General features: G+C 53.4%; 1 protein-coding gene and 2 long non-coding RNA genes across 3 annotated transcripts; 2 read left to right on the top strand and 1 right to left on the bottom strand.

The window, feature by feature from the left end:
* Positions 1-4002: 4002 nt before the first annotated feature.
* On the top strand, positions 4003-10150 carry GDF7 (growth differentiation factor 7). The gene is made up of 2 exons (XM_045369711.3): positions 4003-4443; positions 7290-10150. Exons 1-2 carry the CDS (start codon positions 4059-4061, stop codon positions 8249-8251), a joined length of 1347 nt encoding a protein of 448 aa, XP_045225646.2. The 5' UTR covers positions 4003-4058; the 3' UTR covers positions 8252-10150.
* A 4120-nt stretch (positions 10151-14270) lies between these two features.
* Positions 14271-17272, top strand: LOC141408372 (uncharacterized). Its single transcript, XR_012422642.1, has 2 exons — positions 14271-14579; positions 16566-17272. It is a non-coding gene; the product is annotated as an uncharacterized lncRNA (long non-coding RNA).
* LOC141408373 (uncharacterized) lies at positions 15099-20245 on the bottom strand. Its single transcript, XR_012422643.1, has 3 exons — positions 20115-20245; positions 19415-19484; positions 15099-16400 (listed from the first exon to the last, which is right to left on the bottom strand). It is a non-coding gene; the product is annotated as an uncharacterized lncRNA (long non-coding RNA).
* Between the last annotated feature and the right edge of the window lie 1023 nt (positions 20246-21268).

Raw genomic sequence — 21268 nt, 5'->3', positions numbered from 1 at the left:
TCTGGGCCACAGAGGGAGACCCTATCTCTTAAAACAAAACAAAACAAAAAAAACTTCCTCCCATTCAGAGCTATCAGAGGCTGCCTTGGATAGGGAGTTCCCCACCTCTGCAGGCATGCAAGCGCAGCCCAGGAAGCAGTTTGTTATGATTCAGGCATGCATGGCAAGTTGGCTTAAATAATAACCCAAAAGTTATTTTCAGCTCCTTGGGTTCTATGACTGAGTCAGGGATGTGGTGCTGAGAGAAAGTAAAAACAGCTTCTGCAAGGGGCGGAAGAGCAGCAAAGTGTTCTGGGGTAAGGATGTGGGAACTGGGGTGGGGATGTGGGAACTGCCCCTCCTTGCCCCCCAAGTTGTGAAACATCGCCCCAAGCAGGCTGCTTTTTCCCTCCTTCCTCTGTTGGAGTCAATCTCACCTTCTCTCTCTGAGGAGGACTCAGCTGGAGCCTGGAGGTCTGGGGTTTGGGGGTGATCAGATGGATGAAGAACTAAAGTTAGGGCTTTCAGACCCCAGTTTTCTCCCAACCTCCTGTGACCTTTGCTCCTGACATCTGCCTCTGGGTCTCATCTGCTCTCCAGCGATGGCTGGGGCAACACAGAGGAAGGAGGTTTTCATTCTTAAGGCTCTTAGTGCAGTTAGCATGTGGCGCACAGCTTCAAGGGCTCCGGGCTGTGTGCACTAGCTCTCTCCTGCCCAGCCCATCGACCTAAGATCCCTGCATCCCCCAAGAGGAAGTCCCAACTGGGTGGGCACCTGGAGACCTGGGTCATGGGCAGGTCCTGCTGCTGGTATGACAGACTATTTTCCATGGCAAGTGTTTTCCGTTTCCAGTTGCAAGCAGTGGCAGGCAAGAGGCCCCTGGGTAACACTTTCATAGTCTTCACCTGGATTGGAGAGGTCCTTTCTTTGCCAAGAATTTTCTAGAAAGCCAGAGAGGAAAGGCAGGCATATTCTGCCTCTCCACGGGGTCTGGGGAGCAGGGCGGCAGAACAAAGCCCCTCACATTCCCATCCCCCAGCCCCAAGCCAAGGGTTGAGCAAGGACAGTTGATGACTCCAGGCTCTACCACTCCCCAGGTGCCACTACACAAGGTGTTGAATTCTTTAGCTCAACTTTCCTTTTCTATAGAATGGGAAGAATACCCATCTGACAGCATAGAGTAGTTGTGAGAATGAAATGGCATGAGGTGTGTGGAGCAGCAGGCAAGGTGCCTGGCATTCAAGAGATAACGAATGGGCACTATCATTATTTACTGGGAGCAAGGGAGACAGGCATGGCCCACGCATCCTCTCTGCCTCCTCCTTCTGGGCCCTGCTCCAATGTGTCCTCTGCTGATCACAGAGCCCCCCAGCCCATCACTTTACTCGGAACCACTGGACAGCACACTGGGCATTTATGCGCTTCCTGTTGGCTGTCTCCTGCATCCATCCTAAAGTTCCATGTGCTTGCCCTGCGCATTGCTCAATACACAATGCACGGAAGGCTACCTGGCCATGAGTATTTACATCAAAGAAGAAATGAATGGAGGGACGGCTAAATAAATGAATGACTATGCCTTCACTATACAGAACAAGCAGCACAGGTGGGATAAGTGAAGTCCGGGTTGGAACACACGCAGCGGGAGGACAGTGGCTCCAGCAGCATCAGCCCACCCCGGTTGTGTCCTCCAAAGCCCTCCAGGTGCATAGAAGCTGCTTCTCTCTCTGCCATGATCACCCCTGGCACTGGGAACACACTGGTGGTTGGGGGGCAAGACTACGTCACCTCCTCTGTGCCGGCCTGTTATGCCAGCCACACACAGGATGAGTTGAAAATCCGCTCATTTTATAGATGAGGAAATTCGGTCTCCAAGAAGTTAAGTGGCCTACTCCCACAAGGACAGCAAGGTGCAGGGATTCCAACCCATCCCTCATTCCTAAGCCCCAACGTGGCAGGTGTGTCACGTAATCAACAAACGTTTATTTGTAACTGGCCGTGCCAAGAATGTGCTAGGACCCCTCCGCTCTCTGCTCTACACAGCCGGGTAAACTGAAGCCAAGACAAGGAAAGCGACTTGCTGTCACCCAGGACTCCCCGCGCCTTTGCACAAATCTTAGCCGAGGGCGCATGGCTGCAGGGGGAAAGGAGCCAAGTAACATAGTAGTACCCAGCATCGCGTCAGGGAGAGACGGGGGGCTGGCAGGGTGGGGGCGGCGGTGTTTGTCACCGACTCTCCAACCCCAGTCCCAAAGGCAGGGTGGACTATCCAAGCTCGGTCATCCCAGATCCCCCAGGTTCCTGCTACGAGAAGTCCCTCAGCGCCGGCAGCGCTGACCCTGGCCTGAGGGTCTGCCCTTCCCGGCAATGTCAGGCCTTTCTCCTTGGCATCCATCGACCTTGGGGTCTGCGAGGACTGAACTTCACTAGGCCTCTCTCTCCCACCCGCAAACGTTCTCTAGTGTTATGCGGCTCAAAGCCCCAAGCTGAAAAGGCGCCGCGTCTCCGCGGTGGCCGAGAGGGCGATGGCCGAGGAGTTCGTTTGGGACGAAGCAGCGGAGTAGGGGAACTGGGGAGCCTGGGCCGGAGTTGGCCCAGGAACTCCATAGGCCGGGCCTCTCTGTGGGTCCCAGCGCAGCGCAGCCAGGCGGGCGTCGGGACCCACGCGGCTTTGGATTCGGCGAGCGACCTTGCTTTGAAGCTGATCACCCGCTCAAGGTGATCACGACGTGCCCACCCGGTCTAGATTTTGAGTTCTGCAGCAAATGCAATTTTAAAGGAAAAGGACCCGCCTGTCCTTCTCCGGCAGTTCGTTTGGCCCAGGCCTTCGATCTGCTGAAAGTTTCCGATCTAGGGGGATGTCCAGGCTGCCGGCGGAGCAGAGCCGATAACCCTCCCTTCCGGCGCGTTCCCCTGAGACTTGGCCTCCGCAACCTGTCCTGCCAGCCGCGGAGCAAAGTGCTCTGCCGCCCGCGCGAGTGCGCCCCGGGGCCTCGAAGCTGCCGGGCGTCCCCGCCATCCACCCCGGGCCCCGCGCCATCACCGCGGCGAGGGAAGAAGCTCGGAGGCACCATCCCGGGGCTCTGCGCCGTCCGCTCTCCGGGATCCTGGCCGCTCACGGACAAAGCCGGTAGCTGGTTTCCGTTAGCTGCTGCCCTCACCCCGAAGGCGGGCGGAAGGTCGCCAGTTGGACGCACAGCCAAACTCTCAGCGCACTCCCGCGCGAGATCCCACATCACCCGGGGCTGCCGTCCTTATTCCGAGCTCCTTCTAGAGCTTGGCTCCCGCTGAAGCGCAACTTCCGCGCCCAAACCTTGCTTTCCCGACGGGCCGTCCGCGTCCAGCCGTCTGTTTCCGGCCTGCCCTTTCAGCCCCTCGCCCCCCCTTCCTCCCCTACCGGCCCCCTCCCCTGCTCTGGCCGCCCGCTGAGATCCTTTGGGGGCTGTGGCTAAGTGGGGAACCGCCGACCCGCGATCCGAAACGCGCCTTTGCGGCCGCCGGGCGCATCCTGTGGCCTCTTGCGCGGCCACCGGGACGCGGCGCGAAGCGGTCTGGAGGGCGAGCCCTTCTGCGGTCCCACCTCTGCCGCTCCGTCCCTGACACTGGGAACCAGAGCGGGGAGGGGCGGGTGTTTCTCTGTGGGGGAGTAGGGAAGAAGCTAGGCGGGTACGCGCGGTGCCCCAAGCCTGGAACCAAGGAGTGCGCGTTGGTCTTGGGCTCCGCGCGGGTGGAGGGGGGTCGCCCTGCCGCGGGGAGGGGAGGCGGGGCACCCGGGCGTGTCGGGAGGCTGGGGCCGGTGACACTCGCTTGGCGAGGGTGGGGGCGAAGCGCTGCGGTAGTAGGGGGAGGCTCCGGCCCTGGTCTCCACTCTAGGCCCTGGTGGGGGGCGCATCGCGGTCGCCGGAGCTTTCAGCAGGGGGCGCTGCTCCGGGCGTTGGGCGGGGGTGGGGTGGGCCAGGAGGGGGGGCCGCGGCTGGCCGCGCACACTTCCCCCATTATTAAACACTATGTTCAAAAGGCGCCGGGGGACTTCCCGGAGCCACGGAGCCCGCGCCGCCCGCCCGCCCGGCCCACGGAGCCCATGGACCTGAGTGCCGCCGCCGCGCTGTGCCTCTGGCTGCTGAGCGCCTGCCGCCCCCGCGACGGGCTGGAAGCGGCCGCCGTGCTACGAGCGGCGGGGGCTGGGCCGGTCCGGAGCCCGGGGGGCGGCGGCGGCGGCGGCGGGCGGACTCTTGCCCAGGCTGCGGGCGCCGCGGCTGTCCCGGCCGCCGCGGTTTCCCGGGCCCGCGCCCCGCGCCGCGCCGCGGGCTCCGGCTTCAGGAACGGCTCGGTGGTGCCGCACCACTTCATGATGTCGCTTTACCGGAGCCTGACCGGGAGGGCTCCGGCCCGGGCAGCCGCTGTCTCCGCCTCGGGCCATGGTCGCGCGGACACGATCACCGGCTTCACAGACCAGGCGACCCAAGGTACTTACACCTCTTATGTGCCCGCCCATCCAGTCAGGTCCTGGGCTGAGACCAGCCCCGCAGCCGTGCCGCCGCTCCGTTACATTTGGGGCCGTGGCCCACCCTCAGGTGATAGAAACTTCGCCGAGACCAACACTTTCCAGCCCGCTGCACCTGGACTGCGGCGAGAGTCGCGGCAGCTCCCGGGGCCCGGTCCCGGAGGGCTGACTGGTCCCTCTCCCAGGTCGCCCTGGCCTTGCAAGCCGGCGGGTCACTCTCGAGGCGGCAGGCAGAGGCTAAGATTCGCTTCCTGGGGAAGGGTCTGGAGTGGCCTCGGGCTTAGAGCCCTCGGAGAAGAAAGGAGGGCAAGAGTTGTGTTCCCTGGAGTCACACCGAGAGGAGACTGCACAGTGGTGAGGGTGATCGCTGCTTCCTTGCAGCAATTTCTGCAGCTTCCAGCCTCCTGGAGGCCACACAAATTGGGGGAAGCCCAGGGAAAACTAGGGCAGAGGCAGGTATCAGACTAAAGTAAATCGCCCTGGAGAGGCTGGTGGCATCACCAGGTATGAGGAGTGCCCTGCTCAGCAGGTTGGTTTGGGTGGTCATGGCTTGTATGTGTGTGACGTGTGTAGCTATGGGTGCCTGTGTCTGGTGCTGGGCTCCTGGGAGAACCAGAGGTCAAGGATTCTGGTGGTGCGGGGAGGAGAGGCCTGCTGGGGACCCTGCAGGAATGCAGGCCTCTCTTAGACAAGCACCCCACCTTGTTCTGCCCTGGGCCTTCCAAAGGTAGGATGTAGGTGAGGCTGTGCTGTGGCTGCTGTATGTCATCTGGATTTTATTAATCTCCATTGAAATCACTAAAGCAGACAGATAGAGAAAATTTAACTAATTTCAGGCGGAAATGCAAGTAATTTCGGCTTTAATTCTATCCAGCCAGAGACCCAGCATGGAGGGCAAGAGGGAAAGAAAGGCGAATAGGGTTGGGAAGTGAGCGGGTGGGGCTGAGGCTCCCTGCTTGGGAGCCACTGAGTCAGTACACCTCAGATCCTAGCCTGGGAAGGCAGGCAGAGGCCTTGCAGTGACCAGGTCATCCATCCCCGCCAGCACATGCCCAGTGCCTAGCACAGACTGCTTTATTTTGGGTACCTGGACATCCTGGTACTCAATCTCCAAATGGCCCTATGGTTCGGTTAGAACTATCAAGGCTTCTCTGACGGCCTGACGTGGTCCCTGGGCTGGATGCTGGGATACTTACAGGAAGCCCTAGTTCTGGTGCACAGGGACAGGGAATACTCTAGACTGAAGGGTGCCCTGTAGGCTCCCAGGCTGCAGAAGGGGGTGTGCTGGGCTCTAAGCGGGCACAAGCACCAGAGTCTTCTTAAGGTTGAGCTAGTTCTACCATGGTCTCAGATAGGAGATAAATCCTTTCTGGGGAGCTCAGCTTGCCTGGTTGAGCCTGAGAGGCCTCCTCTCCCTCCTCCCTCTTGGGGGAAATGGAGTGGCAGGGCTGGTGAACAGGGAGAGGCAGAGGATCTGCAGGGAATCTCAGAGAAAGTGCTCCTCGTGTGGCCCCAAGTGTGCTTCTCCAGCCTCCCTCTCCACCCTGAGTCTCAACTTGGAGCAACGATGCTTGAGGTCCCCAGAAGCCATTGACAGGGACAGAACCAAGACCTCAGGGCCTGACATTCGTGGCTGGTGAGCAAATCCCCAGTGGTGGGGGGAGTCTGCACAGTCTCTCCCAGTTTAGGGGCAAAACGAAACCATATGACCTCCTTCAAAGGGAGCTCCTTATCTGCTGCGTGGTGGAATTTTAAATTTTTTTTTTTTTTCTGAGCCCAAAAAGGAAAAAAAAAAAGAGTGTCCACATCGGAAATAAAACTCCTAAGCCCGAGATAAGTCACTACGGAGGGAAGAATGAGCTCGCGAGGGACAGACAGGCGGCTCCTGGAAGCGAGACCTCATTCGGGACGCTGCCCTCACTGCAGCAAGGTCATTCGGGGATGCCGGTCATTCGGGGATGCCCCGCACCCCTCCGGGAGGTTCCTTTGCCGCCTTTCCCCCTCTTTCGGAGGCCGCGGGAGCACCAAGAGGAGGTGCGTTTGGGATTGCAGTCGCGAGCAGCAGCTCCCATTGCTGTAAGACCTGAGACCTTGGGCGAGTCTGGCCCCTGCCTAGGCCTCGGTTCCCCTTCGGCAGAGCGAGGTTGGACTAGAGGGTTTTTGTGGCCGTGCAGACGAATTCTCCTGGACGAATCGCCGATCTCCAGCCTGCATGGGAGACCGTGGCCAGCGGTGATGTCCAGGCTGGGTTGGGGGAACAGTGGTAGCGGAAGAGTTTTCAGGAGACAAGAATTTTCCGTTTTCGCACAGCCGGGACTTTCGGCTCTCCTGGGGGATCAGCAGGGCAATAACGATAAGTCTCCTTAAGGCCCAGGACCTCAGGAGTGGGCGCACGACTTCTTTTCACCACCGGAACACTGATCTTGGATTCTGGCCCCGCAAATCCATGGCTCTGGGTCAGGCCGGGGAACTGTAGCCACCTTCAGTCCTGGTCTTGGGTGTAGGGGTGCGCTCCTGGTCCCGCGGCTCAGGGATATGCAGTGATGTGGGTTGTTGGGGTGATGGGACTTTTGGCTTCCTAAACCAAAGCCCGGTTCCGATAGCCTGGGCGAAGGCGTCTGCTGCTCTGGGCCAGGCTGGCAGCGTTCAGGCTGGGGCAGAGACGCGGGGTTGGACGCTGGCTCCAACAGGCCTCGCTCCCATATCGAGGGCAGCTGGGCCATTTGCTGTTTGGAGGCCCCGCGCCGACAGTGTGCAGTATTCGCTCTTACTCAGCTCTTTCTCTCTGTCCCTGCCGGTCCCTCGCAGACGAATCTGCAGCCGAAACAGGCCAGAGCTTCCTGTTCGACGTGTCCAGCCTTAACGACGCAGACGAGGTGGTGGGTGCAGAGCTGCGCGTGCTGCGCCGGGGATCTCCAGAGCCGGGCCCAGGCAGCTCGACTTCCCCGCCGCTGCTGCTGCTGTCCACGTGCCCAGGCGCCGCCCGAGCGCCACGCCTGCTGTACTCGCGGGCAGCTGAGCCCCTGGTCGGTCAGCGATGGGAGGTGTTCGACGTGGCGGACGCCATGAGGCGCCACCGTCGTGAACCGCGCCCCCCCCGCGCGTTCTGCCTCTTGCTTCGCGCAGTGACAGGCCCTGTGCGGAGCCCTTTGGCACTGCGGCGTTTGGGCTTCGGCTGGCCGGGCGGAAGGGGCTCTGCGCCAGAGGAGCGCGCGCTGCTAGTCGTCTCCTCCCGCACGCAGAGGAAAGAGAGCTTGTTCCGGGAGATGCGCGCCCAGGCCCGCGCACTCGGGGCCGCTCTGGCGGCACAGCCGCCGCCAGACCCAGGAACCGGCACCGGGTCGCCAAGGGCAGTCACTGCGGGCCGCAGACGGAGGAGGACGGCTTTGGCCGGGACGCGGACAGCGCAAGGCAGCGGCGGGGGCGCGGGCCGGGGCCACGGACGCAGGGGCCGGAGCCGCTGCAGCCGTAAGCCGCTGCACGTGGACTTCAAGGAGCTCGGCTGGGACGACTGGATCATTGCGCCGCTAGACTACGAAGCGTACCACTGCGAGGGCGTTTGCGACTTCCCTCTGCGCTCGCACCTGGAGCCCACCAACCACGCAATCATTCAGACGCTGCTCAACTCCATGGCGCCAGACGCGGCGCCGGCCTCCTGCTGTGTGCCCGCGCGCCTCAGCCCCATCAGCATCCTCTACATCGACGCCGCCAACAATGTTGTCTACAAGCAATACGAGGACATGGTGGTGGAGGCCTGCGGCTGCAGGTAGCGCGCGGACCGGGGACGGGGCAGCCGCGCGGCCGAGGACCCCCAGCTGATGAGCAGCAGAGGGCCAGCCTGTCACCGAGCGTGGGTGCAAGTCCGATGTGACCCAGCGCCCTCTCGGAGGAGGGAGAGCACACGTTCACACTGACACACACTCGTGCAGTCACACACACATTTACTGGGGACAGCATGTGAAAGCCTTGGGAAGAGATGCCCTGCCGGTACCGAATGTCAGAGCCTTGTGTATTTTGCAAACAGATAACCGTGGCGCCCACTGCCTCCATTTGGGGAGAGGAAGGTGTTTGTGCTTATGTTGCAGTAACAGGCACGAAAATCAGGTAGAAACGGGTTAGGAAATTGGAAGCTCCAGAGTGGGAGAACCAAAGGGGTACTCGAGCATGTTTTATCTCACCCCTTCTTGTCTCTGGCCCGACGTGGGGGCATCGCTTCCCTGGGTGGCTGAGCGCTGCGTGGTGCACTCCGTGATCCACTGCAAGGCTGTAATGCCCTTTCCGAGGGTTTGTGTTGCATGGGGCCGTTTACTCTGGAACTGTTGCAAAAAGCATCTTTTTGTTTTTTTCTTTTTTAACTTTTAAAATTTAACGTGCCCCTGCTTCATTTTTGAAAGGGAAGTTTTGTCTGAAAGAAGGTGTTGTGGAGCTTCCCAGATTTGTGCAAAGGTCGGTACCGCCCCCCCCCCCGCCTTTTTTTTTTTTTTAAATCAATTCCAATTGGAAATGTTCTGGAAAGTGGAAAGGATATTTTTCTTTTTGTGGGGAAGTGAAATGGGGGAGGGGTTGAAACGGCTGAGTCTGATCTAACAGGATATTGGGGTGGGATAGGATCTGCCAAGTTCAGAAGCTCCCCAGCTGGTCAGGGGGAGATGGTACCCATGCTTTGGGTGGCTTAGGAGGAAGTTAGTGCAATGGCCGGGAATGGGGAAGGTGGGAATGGGGAGGGGAGCTACTGCTTTTCCTAGAGACCTGCCAGGAGGTTTTCCTAAGAAGCCGGGGAAGAGGCTCTCAGGGCTTGAGAGGCAGGGAGGTGTCCTGGGTCCCACTCCAGCCGAGGACTCTGCCACGTAGGTGCAAGCTCCCAGGGGCCGACCCGGGCTTGTGCTAGTTATCAAGTAAGTTGGCCTCTGCTTTTTACCTGCATTCGCTATGTTGTTGCTGTAGTTTTTGGCAGTGCGATAGTAACGGGAAGTGAAGCCACACAAAAGTGCTTTTGTCAGACTTCAACTCACAACCCAGATCTTTAGAGCAGGGGGAAGGTCTGCCCCTTCCCCTCATCAGCTCCTTGGCTTGGCTGATGTGCCCTTGGAAGGGCAGGGCCTTGGTGTGGGGGAGCAGAGGTGGAAGCCTATCCCCCAGTTGCCAGATTTTGCCCCGAAGGGTCTTATCGATGGGAGGATTTTCTAGGCATGTAAAAGTGAGTTCGGACATTCAGCCTTCACTGTTTGGTTTGATTTGTTTATGCCTGGGAATCCTTTGTGGCTTTTTGTTAGTATGCTGGGAGAGGGAAACTAGTTGGACTCCACCTGTCTGGGGTGAGGGCTTCTTAGAATAGCCCCGCAGCCCTCCCAGTGCATCTGTGTGATGTGCAGGACTTTCCCCTTCAGAGTCCTGGGGAGCATTAATTCCACCCTGTGTTGGATGCAGGACAATTCATACACATTTTGATTCTCAGTGATTACACTCTTGAGACAGAGAAGACAGACTTAGGATTTAGATACAGCTAATTTACTTATGGGCCCCACCTGAAGCAATCGGTTTTCATCCTGTAAAATTCTCCCAAAAGAAAAAAAAAAAGCACGTGTTACTCTTAAAATTAAGGTGTCCCCCTTCCTACTATGTGAATTTATATTCTGTGGCTGTATGAGTAGCTATAAATAACCAGAAAATGAACAGTGTCTTCAGGTTAAACATTTTAAAAATATCCCAAAGTGGCTGCGCTGGTACAATTCCACCTTACTTTAGTGACTGGGCAAAGATTGTCCCTAAATTTGTGGATTTTGCCAGAGACACCTCACTCTCGTTTTCTAAACGAAGCTTGTCATAATGAAGAATTATATAAAAAAAAAGCACTAAAGTGTTAAAAGTTGTAGTATTAGAAGGTTTAGAAAGGAAGTTAATGACAAAGTGCAGTTAAATGTTATTTTGAAGAAAGTCTAGGGTATTTAATATCTTTGGATAAAAGCAAACATTTTGATAGTTTTTTAGTGACTAGGAAAAACAATTTTTTGGGCAGAAATGTCTTTAGCCTGGCTTTTTTCTGGTAGGGAAAAGAACTGTCAATTTCCCCTCATTCCTTCTGATGACCTCCTTCTAACGAGATGTGTTGTGAGTGGTGTGGGAAGTAGGTACCTTCCTGCATCTTGAGTTCAGGTGGCACCAGGGGGAGGGGTGTTGTCCTTGGACAATGACCGTTCCTTCCATGGCCCCATACCCTCAGTGTGCTCTTTGTTTACTGGATAAAAGGAATGCTTCCCAGATTTCTCTGGAGCAGGTGAAGCCCCCAGGGGCCACTCTGCCCAACCCTCTGGCATCTCAGTCCATTCACTAGGTGAATGCAGAGGATCCATTTCACTTTGTAAAAATGACAACGAAGGGCCAACACGTGGGACAGACGGCTTTTTGCTGCTAAGATGTGGTTTAACTAGCATTGCCAAGATGTGGAGAAAAGCGTTCTGCCAACACAGTTGGTAGTAGCACCCTGAGCTCTCTGTCTTCTAGGTAGTGGGGGACAGGCCTGGGTGACTGGCATGAACTCAGCTTCTCTGTTGCAACCCCCAGCTGGAATCTCCAGTCACTATGGATGGGAGAACTGACAGGCAGAGAGAAAGCATGTCAAGACTGTGAGTAAAGGCTGTCCCCTCAACCCCAATCTGAGGTCACCAAAGTCTCCCTCCTAAAGTAAACAGAATTTTCCATTTCGTTGGGAGAATTGTGCACTACTAGTTGACATCATTTGAACCATGATTTCCGGGTAGTGAGTAGGATTTGGTATCCCTTAGGGAGCTCGGGGCAGGCCGGCTGGGGCCCAAGGGGGGCTGGTGCTGGGTCTGTCAAACACGAAGATAGTCTGGTCACTGCTGCTTGAAGCCAAGGCTTTCGTGTTAAGGAGGATCACCCACACTGGCAGGCGGGCATTTCCACTGATGCCCAAACACACTTGCTTTGTTGAATCCTGACTTTCCAAGCAGCTGCGCTGGGTCTTCCAGAGAAGGTGGCAGGCTTTGCCGTCTTAGCTTGGGGAAGTCAGGCTGGAGGTGTGCTAAGTCATTGTATCCATGCTCCCCTTCACCGTACCCTCCTGGCAACAATATGAGGTGTGGATTTTGTGATAGGAGAATCCAGACTCCACGAGGCCCAGGGCAGTCTCTTCTCCTGGCAGCTCTCATGATGTCGGCAGGAGTGGGCGCCTCACCTTGGGTACTGAAGCGAATACCGATAATCCCGTGGATGGAACAGGACGGAGTGTAATTCAGTCCCTACACATTGTATATGCTGTCGTCAATTTCATTTAAACCCACAGCAGAAAACAACTAGGATTTGTAGACTGATTTTCTTCTTAGAGCAGGGAGAAAAATGACGTTCTTTCCAAAAGCAGCTAGTGCAGAGATAAGGTCAGGCTCTTCCTGTGCTTGAGTCTGGTCTCCAGGAAATCCAGTGGCAGGAAGAGAGTGTCCTGCGGCTGCCTCTGGGTGCACAGAACCACTGGGCCTCGCTGATTCTCATGAGAACCTGTCATCTCAGGGAGACAGACCTCCCCCTGGCCCTCAGTGGGCCATAGGCCAAGAGGCCTGAGTCAGATCGCGCAGTGAGCTGGAGGGAGCAAGGCTCTGAAAGCGGCAGTCTAGCAGAGGGAGCTTGGGCCTGCGCTTGCCCCTCAGAAAGTGTCTGGATTGGGAAGGGAAGAGAAGAGAGGAAGCTGCCGAGCGAACCCAACAGCCAAACTTTGGGCGAGTGGAAAGTAACTAGATCCCTCTGGGGGATGGTATATCTGAGCTGCACCAGAGTCAGAGCCCACTGTGGGCTTCCGAGTGCCCAGAGGCAGCTGCTCCCACGGCATGGCCTGCGCCCGCCTCAGGGGAGGCCACTTGGGCCAGGGCACCACAGGGCGTCTCCTGAGAGAGGTCTGAGGCTAGTTATGGGCAGTCACCTCCCTGCTGGAGCTTCATCTTCTGTCCTGTAAAATGATGCCCTCTCCAGTTCCAAGGTTCTAGGATTTTACCTTGCCCTAAAACCCACTCAGACAGCTTGAAGGCAGAGCAAATGTGACGGCTCCTGGAGAAGGTCCTCTCCCAATCCCAGTCCCAGAGCCATGTCTTACAGGTTTCGCAGCTCTTGCCTGTGCGTGTGTGTGTGTGTGTGTGTGTCCATTTTACTCCTGTCCTCAGTAGGTGCCTCATGGATGTGCTTTGAATTCCCCTGGGCTGAGGCAGGTGCGGGGAAGGCCCGCACCTTGAGGGTGGGGTTCAGCTACCCAGAGCCAGGAGCTGGCTGAGGGCACTGCCCACCCAGCTGCAGTTCCTCCTGTGCTCAGTGGGGTGGGTACAGCCACACTCAAGCTGAGACTGTCTGAGAGAGCTAGTGCTGGGAAGGGCTCTACCTGCTGCCAGGGCCTCTGCAGGCAGAAGAGGAAAGGCAAGGCTCTGCCTGGTTGGTCACCCAGACAGGGACCTGGGACTGTCCCAGAAGCCCTGGACGAGGCAGGGAGGACTGTCCCAGAATGGACTCCTTGGGTCCCCACCCCCTCCTCACCACCATGCCCATGTCTGGCTCTGAGGTCCCCTTGCAGCTTCCCAGGAGAGTGACCCTGGGGTAGCATCAGACGAGCTTATCTCTCTCTTCCTTTTTATGATCTGGAAAATGGTGGGAGAGGTTAACATAAAGAAGCACCAGAAGGGAGGACTGAAAAAGATGTTTATTTCTAAGTTTTCAGACAGCTTGGCATCTTGTACCTGGAACCTCCTGACCATATAGACTAGAGCAGAGCTGTCTTCCTCCCTCTGTGCTTTTATGGGCTTTAATCTGTGTGCACAGCTTAGTACATCACAAATAGTAACTCAGAGTGAGGCTGTAGTGAAAGAAGCCTATTTTTTTTTTTTTTTTTTCAGGAGGGCCAGTGTCCTAGCCTGAGGAGACGCCTGGTGGACACAGACTGCAGGGAGAGGGTTGAGAGTTGGCCTAGTGAATCAGAGGGGTGACTGAGGGCCCAGAAGTTGCCACATGAGCTCTGATCATCATTCATGGGTGCTGTCTGCCCATCACCTGCAGGTACCCACCTTAACCAGAGCTTGGCTTGTGGCCTGCAACTTGGCGACAGGCCTTTGGCTGGGCAAAGTTTGGGCTGGTGCTTCATAGTGGCAGGAGCAATTACAGCAGAGCAACCCAGGATGGGTGGTCATTGAAAAATGGGTGTGAAGTCACTGAAAAATCAGACCGAGTTTCAAGTTATGCTCACAGTTGCTGAAAAAGCAAAAATACGCCCTTAGAGCAGCAGAGCAGCATGCGGCGGTCCACTTCCTCCTCCTGTGCAGAGCTTGCAGGCCCCTTCTAGCATCTGTGCATGGTGCGCATGTGTCTGTGACAACAGAAAGGGCTGGTTTCTCTCACACATTTCCCTGACAATGGCAGGGGGGCTGCAGCAGTCACAGAAACTTCCGGAGAGACGTGTTTCTGTACAGTCAGGTGAATTTGTTGGCAGGACAGCTCGGTGACGATATAAGAAGTACCGTTTCACTTTTTTTGTCAGATGAACTTCCTTCTGCTAGTTTAGAAATGCTTCACTCCAGAGAGGGCCACCTGGTAGAAGCTGTATTACAGAAACTTTTAATCCCTTTTCTATGTCAGGGGATGCTGAGATAAACTGTCTAGAACAACAAGGAGAAGCTTCTGACTGTCACACCCAGGCCACTTCCGGCAGAGTGGTACAGAGCTGCCAGGGCGTGGCCAGCTGCTTTGCATCTGCATTCCTGTTTCATGACCTTTTGTGTTGTGGGCCAACAGGAGTGCCACGTAGTGGGGGCTGGAGATTTGGCCCGGCAGGAGGTGGGTACGTAGCTGTCTTCTCTGCAGAATACCTGCACTGCTCCATCTGACCAGCAGTGGCAACAGCCACACCCAGTTCTGCATCTAGCTCCTGCCCAGACCTTTGGCTGCCAGAATCTAGAACCATGGCTGACCAAAGCGAGACTTCCGAGTAAGGTTAGTTCACAGGCATCCTGCTGAATTAGGAGACAGGAACTAATCCGAAGTACACGGGGCTAAACTTCCCTCGAGGACATTTCCTGAGCTGCAAGATGGGAAGGGACAGCACTGAAGCTGGTGAGCTGGTGCAACTGCACACACCTTTTCTCTGTTTTTCAGTACTCACAGGTCATCCTGGGGAGATCTCTCATGGGCCATGGGCAGCCCATGCCTGGATTTTTTGGTGAATGAGTCCAAAAAGCAGTGACCAGGTGGGGCTGAGGGCCTCCCCTTGCCTGCGCCTTTTTATCTCTGAGTGACTGAGGGCTGCCAAGGCCAGACAATGCACATGTGTCCTGCATCCTCCCCTCGCCTGGGGCAGCAGCAGCTGGGCTTGGGGTGAGTAGGCTGGCTTGAGGAAGGGGATGCCCACAAGCAGGGCTCATTTCCTGGGTCAGGGCCTGTCAGACTCAAAGTCAGCCCTCTAGCATTCTGTTTAAAAAATGATGACGCAGTTCAGTGAGAAAGAAAGCTCAGGATAAAATGTGTTTTCTGGCGGGGAAATACTCACGTGTTCTAAGCCAGGAACAGAGACTCTCAAGAGAGGCATTCTCTGGCATTCTCTGCCTTGGATAAATCATGGATTAAACATGAGCATCCTTAGAATAATTTTATTTTTGTATTTCACTTTACACTGTAATGCAAACAACTTTTATGTTTTCTTTGACAAAGAATCATAATTGAGTCACTTTCGGTCTTTTAGCTAGAAGCATTTCACCCTAAATGAAAAGTTAATGCATTTTTTACAAGGATTACCATGCTAACTACAACTTGCCCTTTCAGCAGATGACAATAGGGGTTCTGAAAAGTTTGGACAAAGTCTTTTTCTTTTTGCATACAAATAAAGCAGCAGATCATTTCTCTGAAGGTTGTTGCAGAGTTCCTGTACCAGCTTACAAAATGATGCTGTTTAAGTAGGCCTTGGGTGGGCAGCAGAATTCTGCACGTGACGAGTGGCCTGCAGCTTAAAAAGCAAATTTCATCTGATTCCAGTACCGTGATTTTAAGGAAATGGTAAAACTCAAAGTGCTGGTAATGCCATCAAGGCTCAACACACCATTTCCTCAGCAGCTAAAGACAAAAATAATTATTTTGGTGAGGGGATAGAAGTCCTTTCGCTTTGCAGTGACACCCACTTTTTCTTGGCTTGGGAGTAATGAGATTGGGGTGTGGGGGGACATTAAAAACTCATTTAAGGCAAACTGAAATCTCCTTCGTCAGCATTCTTCCTGCTGGTGTAGCCAGAGCAGAACTCCGAGGCTTGCAGGCTGGGCTGTCTCCTTGCTGCCTGGCCTGGGTGTTTATTTGGGCAACGCAAGCTGACGTCGTGAGGTGTTGCCGATGCCCAGGCCAGCTAGCAGGGAGCCCTCCCAGGGCTGGTAGAAACCTATGTGTATATGTATTCTCAAATTTAAATAGATTGTACATAGTGAAATGTAAATGACATGTAAAACAGCAATCTCTATTTTTCTTATTATATAGCAGTATATATTTGTTAAACGTGCTTGTATACTCTTCATTAACCATTTTAATATTTTGTACAGATAAGTTGATTAAATATTTGATTCATAAAACCGCTCATGACTGGTCTCTAAAGGAAAACATTTTCAGCTTTTGTTACTCAGCCTTTCTGTGTTACTGTAGTCCTCAACTCATTAATAGAATAGCGGCCAGCTATTGAGGCATTAGGACTGACTGCATTTTAACAGTGGGAGTGACATAGCAGGCCTGGCTCTACTTGCCTTTGTGCCGATCATTCCCTGCGATCATTCTCCTGTGTTGTCAGATCAGGTGTAAGGCTGGGGCCCTCTGGCATGGGGGGCCGCACCCTGGGTCTTGGTGACTGGTACGAAACTGCATAGGATGCTGCTGCACACAGCCTCACATGGCATGAAGTCACTGCACAGCAAGGTAAAAAACATCAAGCCTGGGTTCAGGAAAGGAGGCCAAAATGCAGTGGAAAACATTTTCTCTTTGGGAAGTGAGCATGATAATGTGTAGAGCGAGTGCTCTCATTCCAAATGCAGTTTGAGTGGACAGGTTTTCTGTGTTTATACATCTCAGGCTGCTGCGGGACCTGTCTCACTCCAGAAAGCATGAGCCCTCCCCTCCTGGAGGCTGCACAGTTAAGTCTCTGAAATCCCAAGGTATAAAGTCCCTTGGAAGCCGCTTCCTCTGCAAGGCCAATTACATACTTCACAGAACCCAATAAGGTCCTACAGCAAATCTGACAGGGCCTTTTTTGCCCAGTACTCTTCGAGACAAGTACAAAAGCCTGTGCTCGGTGACACCACGAAGGATGCAGCAGGACAGGATCAACCACACAGCATCTGTTGCTATCCCAGCTCTTGCACCTGACTTTTGCCTACAGATGAAGGAGAAATCTATTTAATGTGTTCCTTAAATGTTTCTGGGAGAAGACTAACGACAGAGCAGCAACTGTAGGAAGTTGACAAGGACTTAGCCTTATTAGTGACTTGTTACCAGGATTACCTCTTTTGGGATATGGAGCCTGCTGGAGTGACCCACCTTTTCGTCAGTGATGGCAGCCCATGTTCATGGTGAATCCAATAGGCCACAGTTTGTTAATGCAGGTTCCTATGGTCATGTGACTTTCTGGTGAAAGATCAAGAAAGCCTGCTTTCTTTTCACTACTCCATTTCATATTACTAAATAAAGGAGTCTCTTTCTTTGGAAGAAAAATTGTGTTCCCCTTTCAACTAACTCATTTGGCAGGTAAAATAAATGTGTAAGTTCTACGACCGTGTCATTGAAAACTGGAAGGTCTTGTCATGCTTTGTTTATAAGCATCTTTTTTCATTTTCTTATTTTTCAGTCTCCATTTGACCTACCACAGCATTCTGTGGTTAGAGTACACATTCAGTAGAGTAGTAGTCACAGAGAGAAAGGAAAGTCGGGGATGGCATTTAAAATTTTATCTAATTTCCCAGACACTGATAAGAGCACATCTAAAAGGCCTGTCCATGACTAATGGTAAAGGCGGCTAAGACTGACTTCTCCACTCCTTCCCTGGTCCTGTCAGGTCCTGGATCTGCCTCTGATGCCTGCTCATTTCCAAGCAGGCCAAGGCAGAGATGCCTCCAACTGCTGTTCCATTGATGGTGGTGCCCAACGTGGTCATGGATGCATGTGTTCTTGTGCCCTAGGAACCCTGTGACTATCTGCTCAGAAGGGACAATGATCTGGAGAGAAACTTGTCCACTGTGATGTGCCACCAGCATGCAGCCCTGTAGGCTGTGGGTGTTTGCCGAGTCCTAATCACATGCAGGTGCGCAGCCCTTCGCAGTGGCCAGTAGTAGGAGGAAGCCCAGATGTTCTGCAGAGCCTGAGCTGGGTGGATTTGCAGAGGCGGGATTCTAGTCCCTCTGTGAGGGAGGGAGACCCTGCAGGTGCACCGCGCCCCCTGACTGTAATGGGCGCCCAGTCACAGGGTCACATTCTCATCCCAGGGAAGAGGAATTTTCCCATAGACTTACGCAGCAAGGAAATCTATCCCTGTGTGGGGAGGTCAGCACAGGCCCCTTTGCCAGAATGTTTGAGGAATGCAACACAAAATGAAAATGCTCGATTATCCCAGAGCACAGTCATGTGTATTGTTGCTGTAATTCCCATTTGGGGTGCTGCGCGGGGTTAGTGCTCAGCAAATAATAAACTACATATTTGGTAGTTGCTAATACCCAAACTCCAGAGGTTTTCTAATTGTAGAAGAATGGAAGTAACAGTTGCAGCCGTATCAGACAAGATGAATGGGACACAAGGGATAGTGGCCTTGCTTCCTTGCAGTCCCCCAGTGCCAGACACAAACAGTCTGCAAGGATTCAGACATCCTTGAATCTATCTGACCCAGTTGTGCACAGCTCTGCTGGGGAAACACTTAAGGGATGAAAGAGCAAGTGTCCATGTCTGCACTCCCACTGATGTGTCAGTTTTAAGATGAAGAAGCCCTGAGATGTGATTTCCTGGTAGTCTGATCCAATGTGAGAATTGCACTTTTTCATAGCTTGCCTATTAGGCATGGTATAAACTTTTTATTAATTTAGATAACAAAATTTATAGACTACCCTGAATAGCAGGGTATGCCATTCAGGAGGGAAGGGCCCTCATTACTCAGACACTTCCCATTAGGACCCATATTCGATATGCCCTGACAGTACAGAGATGACTAAGACAGAAGGCCATCTTCTAGGACTCTCCTGAGGGAAGGGGTGTTGGTGGAAGCAGGGAGGAATAGACTTCAGAGACACAATTCCCGCAGCAATGATAAGTCATTCAGTAGACACAGGCCAGGCCAGGGGTCATGAAGGCTGGCAGGGCGTGGGAGGGTGGGAAGGACTGCTCTGGGAGGCAGGAACAGTTGGTATTTTGGGCCATGTCTCATGGGGTGGGGTAGAGGATGGGTGTTATCAAAGCTGGAGCAGTGATTCCTGTACAGGGGAGCCCACAGGAAGCTCCCGTGCCTGGCATGAGACCAGGTGGCTATGGAAGAGTTGCAGAGGTGCCGGCCATGTGACTGCAGCCACAGCACTGACTCCCAGTATGTGGGCTTGCTTTTTCTCAATCCACTGCCTTATGCATTTTTTTGCCCTTTGAAAACTGGTCTCTGTTATAGCTTTCATTCTTTTAAAACTACTCATTTATTACCAACTGTCTACTCTTCACTTCCTCTGTCAATCGGATCCTCATTTGCCCTTTGGCTCTCTTTGCCGGCTCTCCACTTTTGCTAGGCTTGCCCCCTGTGGCCTCCAGGAGGCAGCATGATGCAGTGGAAAGAGGGGATGAAGTGGTGGCTCTGGAGTGGAGGCCTGAATTGGAATATGGCTTAGTTCATTTTCTGTTGCTATAATGGAGTACCAGAGACTGGGTAATTTATAAAGAAGAGATTTATTTCTTACAGTTCTGGAGGCTGGAAAGTCCAAGATTGAGGGGCTGGCATCTGGTGAGGACCTTTGTGCTGCATCCTCCCTGGCAGAAGGTGGAAGAGCAAGAGAGCATGTAGAACAACAGATCATACTCGCAGCCTAATAGCATGCCTTTTTATTACTGGCATTAAACCATTCAGGAGGGAAGGGCCCTCATGATTCAGACACTTCCCATTAGGACCCACCTCCCAGCAGTTGCCTTGGGAACTTTGGAGGACACATGCAACTACAGCAGAATTCCAGCTCTGTCATCTACTAGCTGTGAGGTCCTTAGCAAGGCACCTCAGTGGTGATGTGTATAATGGGCATAGTGAGAACATCACAGGATTGGGAGGCCTAACTGAGACACTGTAAAGGTGTAGGGGTGAGCAGCGGGGGTAAGAGATAATCCTTATCTGGATTAGCTCTCATCCACTCCAAACCACCTATCCAAGTTCTACCTGTTCTAGGACTAGGGGCAACCTCATCCTCTTCTCTTTTCCAAGAGCTTTCTCTTTATAGAACTGTAGAACCACCCAGAGCTTTCTCTGTCTCTCACTCATGCTCTGAGGATGCTCACCCAGCATCACACTCAGTGACACTAGTCTTGCTATAGAGATGCCTTCAGCCTGGTGGGAAGGACCAGACCCATGTCCTACAGATACTCCTCACCTGGGCCAATATGATCACTTACCCATGTCTGTATGGGGCACAGGCAGAAATTTCAGTCCTCTTAAAAAGTGATTAGAAGAACACTCATATGAGCTTCGCTGTCCTCAGCATTCCTGCAGAAGAGCTTCATTCAAGGCCCTACAGATGCATTTGTTCACAGAGCACACTCAGTCCCAGCCTCCAACCTCTCCTTAAGGCCCACCCCCAAGGGAAGGAGCAGCCCAAATATATCCTTGCCTCTTCTCTTCTGCAAGAGAAGGCCAGGCACAGAGATGTCTCATGCCACCTAAGAAATGCTTTGCTTCCCACATCTTTTCTAAATCGACGTTAGAACATCCTGGGCTGTGTGCAGGGAGGCCTACATGGGCTGAGGCCAGAAAGCTAAGCCAGGTGAGCAAGTGTTATCCCTGCGTAAGAGCCAAAATGCTGACTGCTGGAATCAAGTTACAAGCCTGGTGAAACAGTGCAGGGACTGAGATACCACAGGGTCCTCCGCTATACTAAAGAGAAGAGAAATGAAAGGAAAAAAGGAAAAACACGTTTGCTGTCCTCCTTTAGGTACCATTTTATAGAGCATCTACCATATGCCAGGCAACATACTAAATGCTATATGCATGACCTCATTTTATCTCCCTTAAAAAAAATAAGGAGCAGGGAGGTGAAGTCTTATGTCACAAACCTAACAAATGACAGATCTGGGATTTGAACCCAGGTCTTCATTTACTGTGTACAAGAGGAAATAGCCTTTCTGGAAAAGAAGCAATGAGACACCGATGCAGGAGATAGCATGGTGGGATTTTAAAATAATTATTTTTACAAATTCTAAAACATCTCAAACTTCCAAAAAATCTGCAAGTACAAAGAACATTATTTTCCCCTCAACCATCTGACAGTAAACAGACATGATGCCCTTCACCCCCAGATACTTCCGTGTCTCTAGTACAAACAAGGACACTCTCTTACTTCTCCCCAGTACAACCACTGAAATCAGAAAATTAACAGTGGCATCTTACTCCCAACTAATCTTCAGACCTCATTCAAGTTGTGCAAATTGTCCCAACAATGTCTTTTATAACAAAAACATCCAATTCACAATCAGATGTTGTGTCCGATTGTCACGTCTCTTTAGTCTCCTTTAATCTGAAATATTTTTATTTATTTATTTTTTTTGCTCTT

The sequence above is a fragment of the Macaca fascicularis genome, chromosome 13 (assembly GCF_037993035.2).
Source record: "Macaca fascicularis isolate 582-1 chromosome 13, T2T-MFA8v1.1".
NCBI lineage: Eukaryota > Metazoa > Chordata > Mammalia > Primates > Cercopithecidae > Macaca > Macaca fascicularis.
This window is presented reverse-complemented; position numbering and strand designations above follow the sequence as displayed.

Bases quoted from the DNA above. Each gene is read 5' to 3' on its own strand.
- GDF7 (XM_045369711.3), top strand. From the start codon at position 4,059: ATGGACCTGAGTGCCGCCGCCGCGCTGTGCCTCTGGCTGCTGAGCGCC. The intron at 4,444-7,289 runs GTACTTACACCT...GGTCCCTCGCAG, and splicing joins CACAGACCAGGCGACCCAAG to ACGAATCTGCAGCCGAAACA.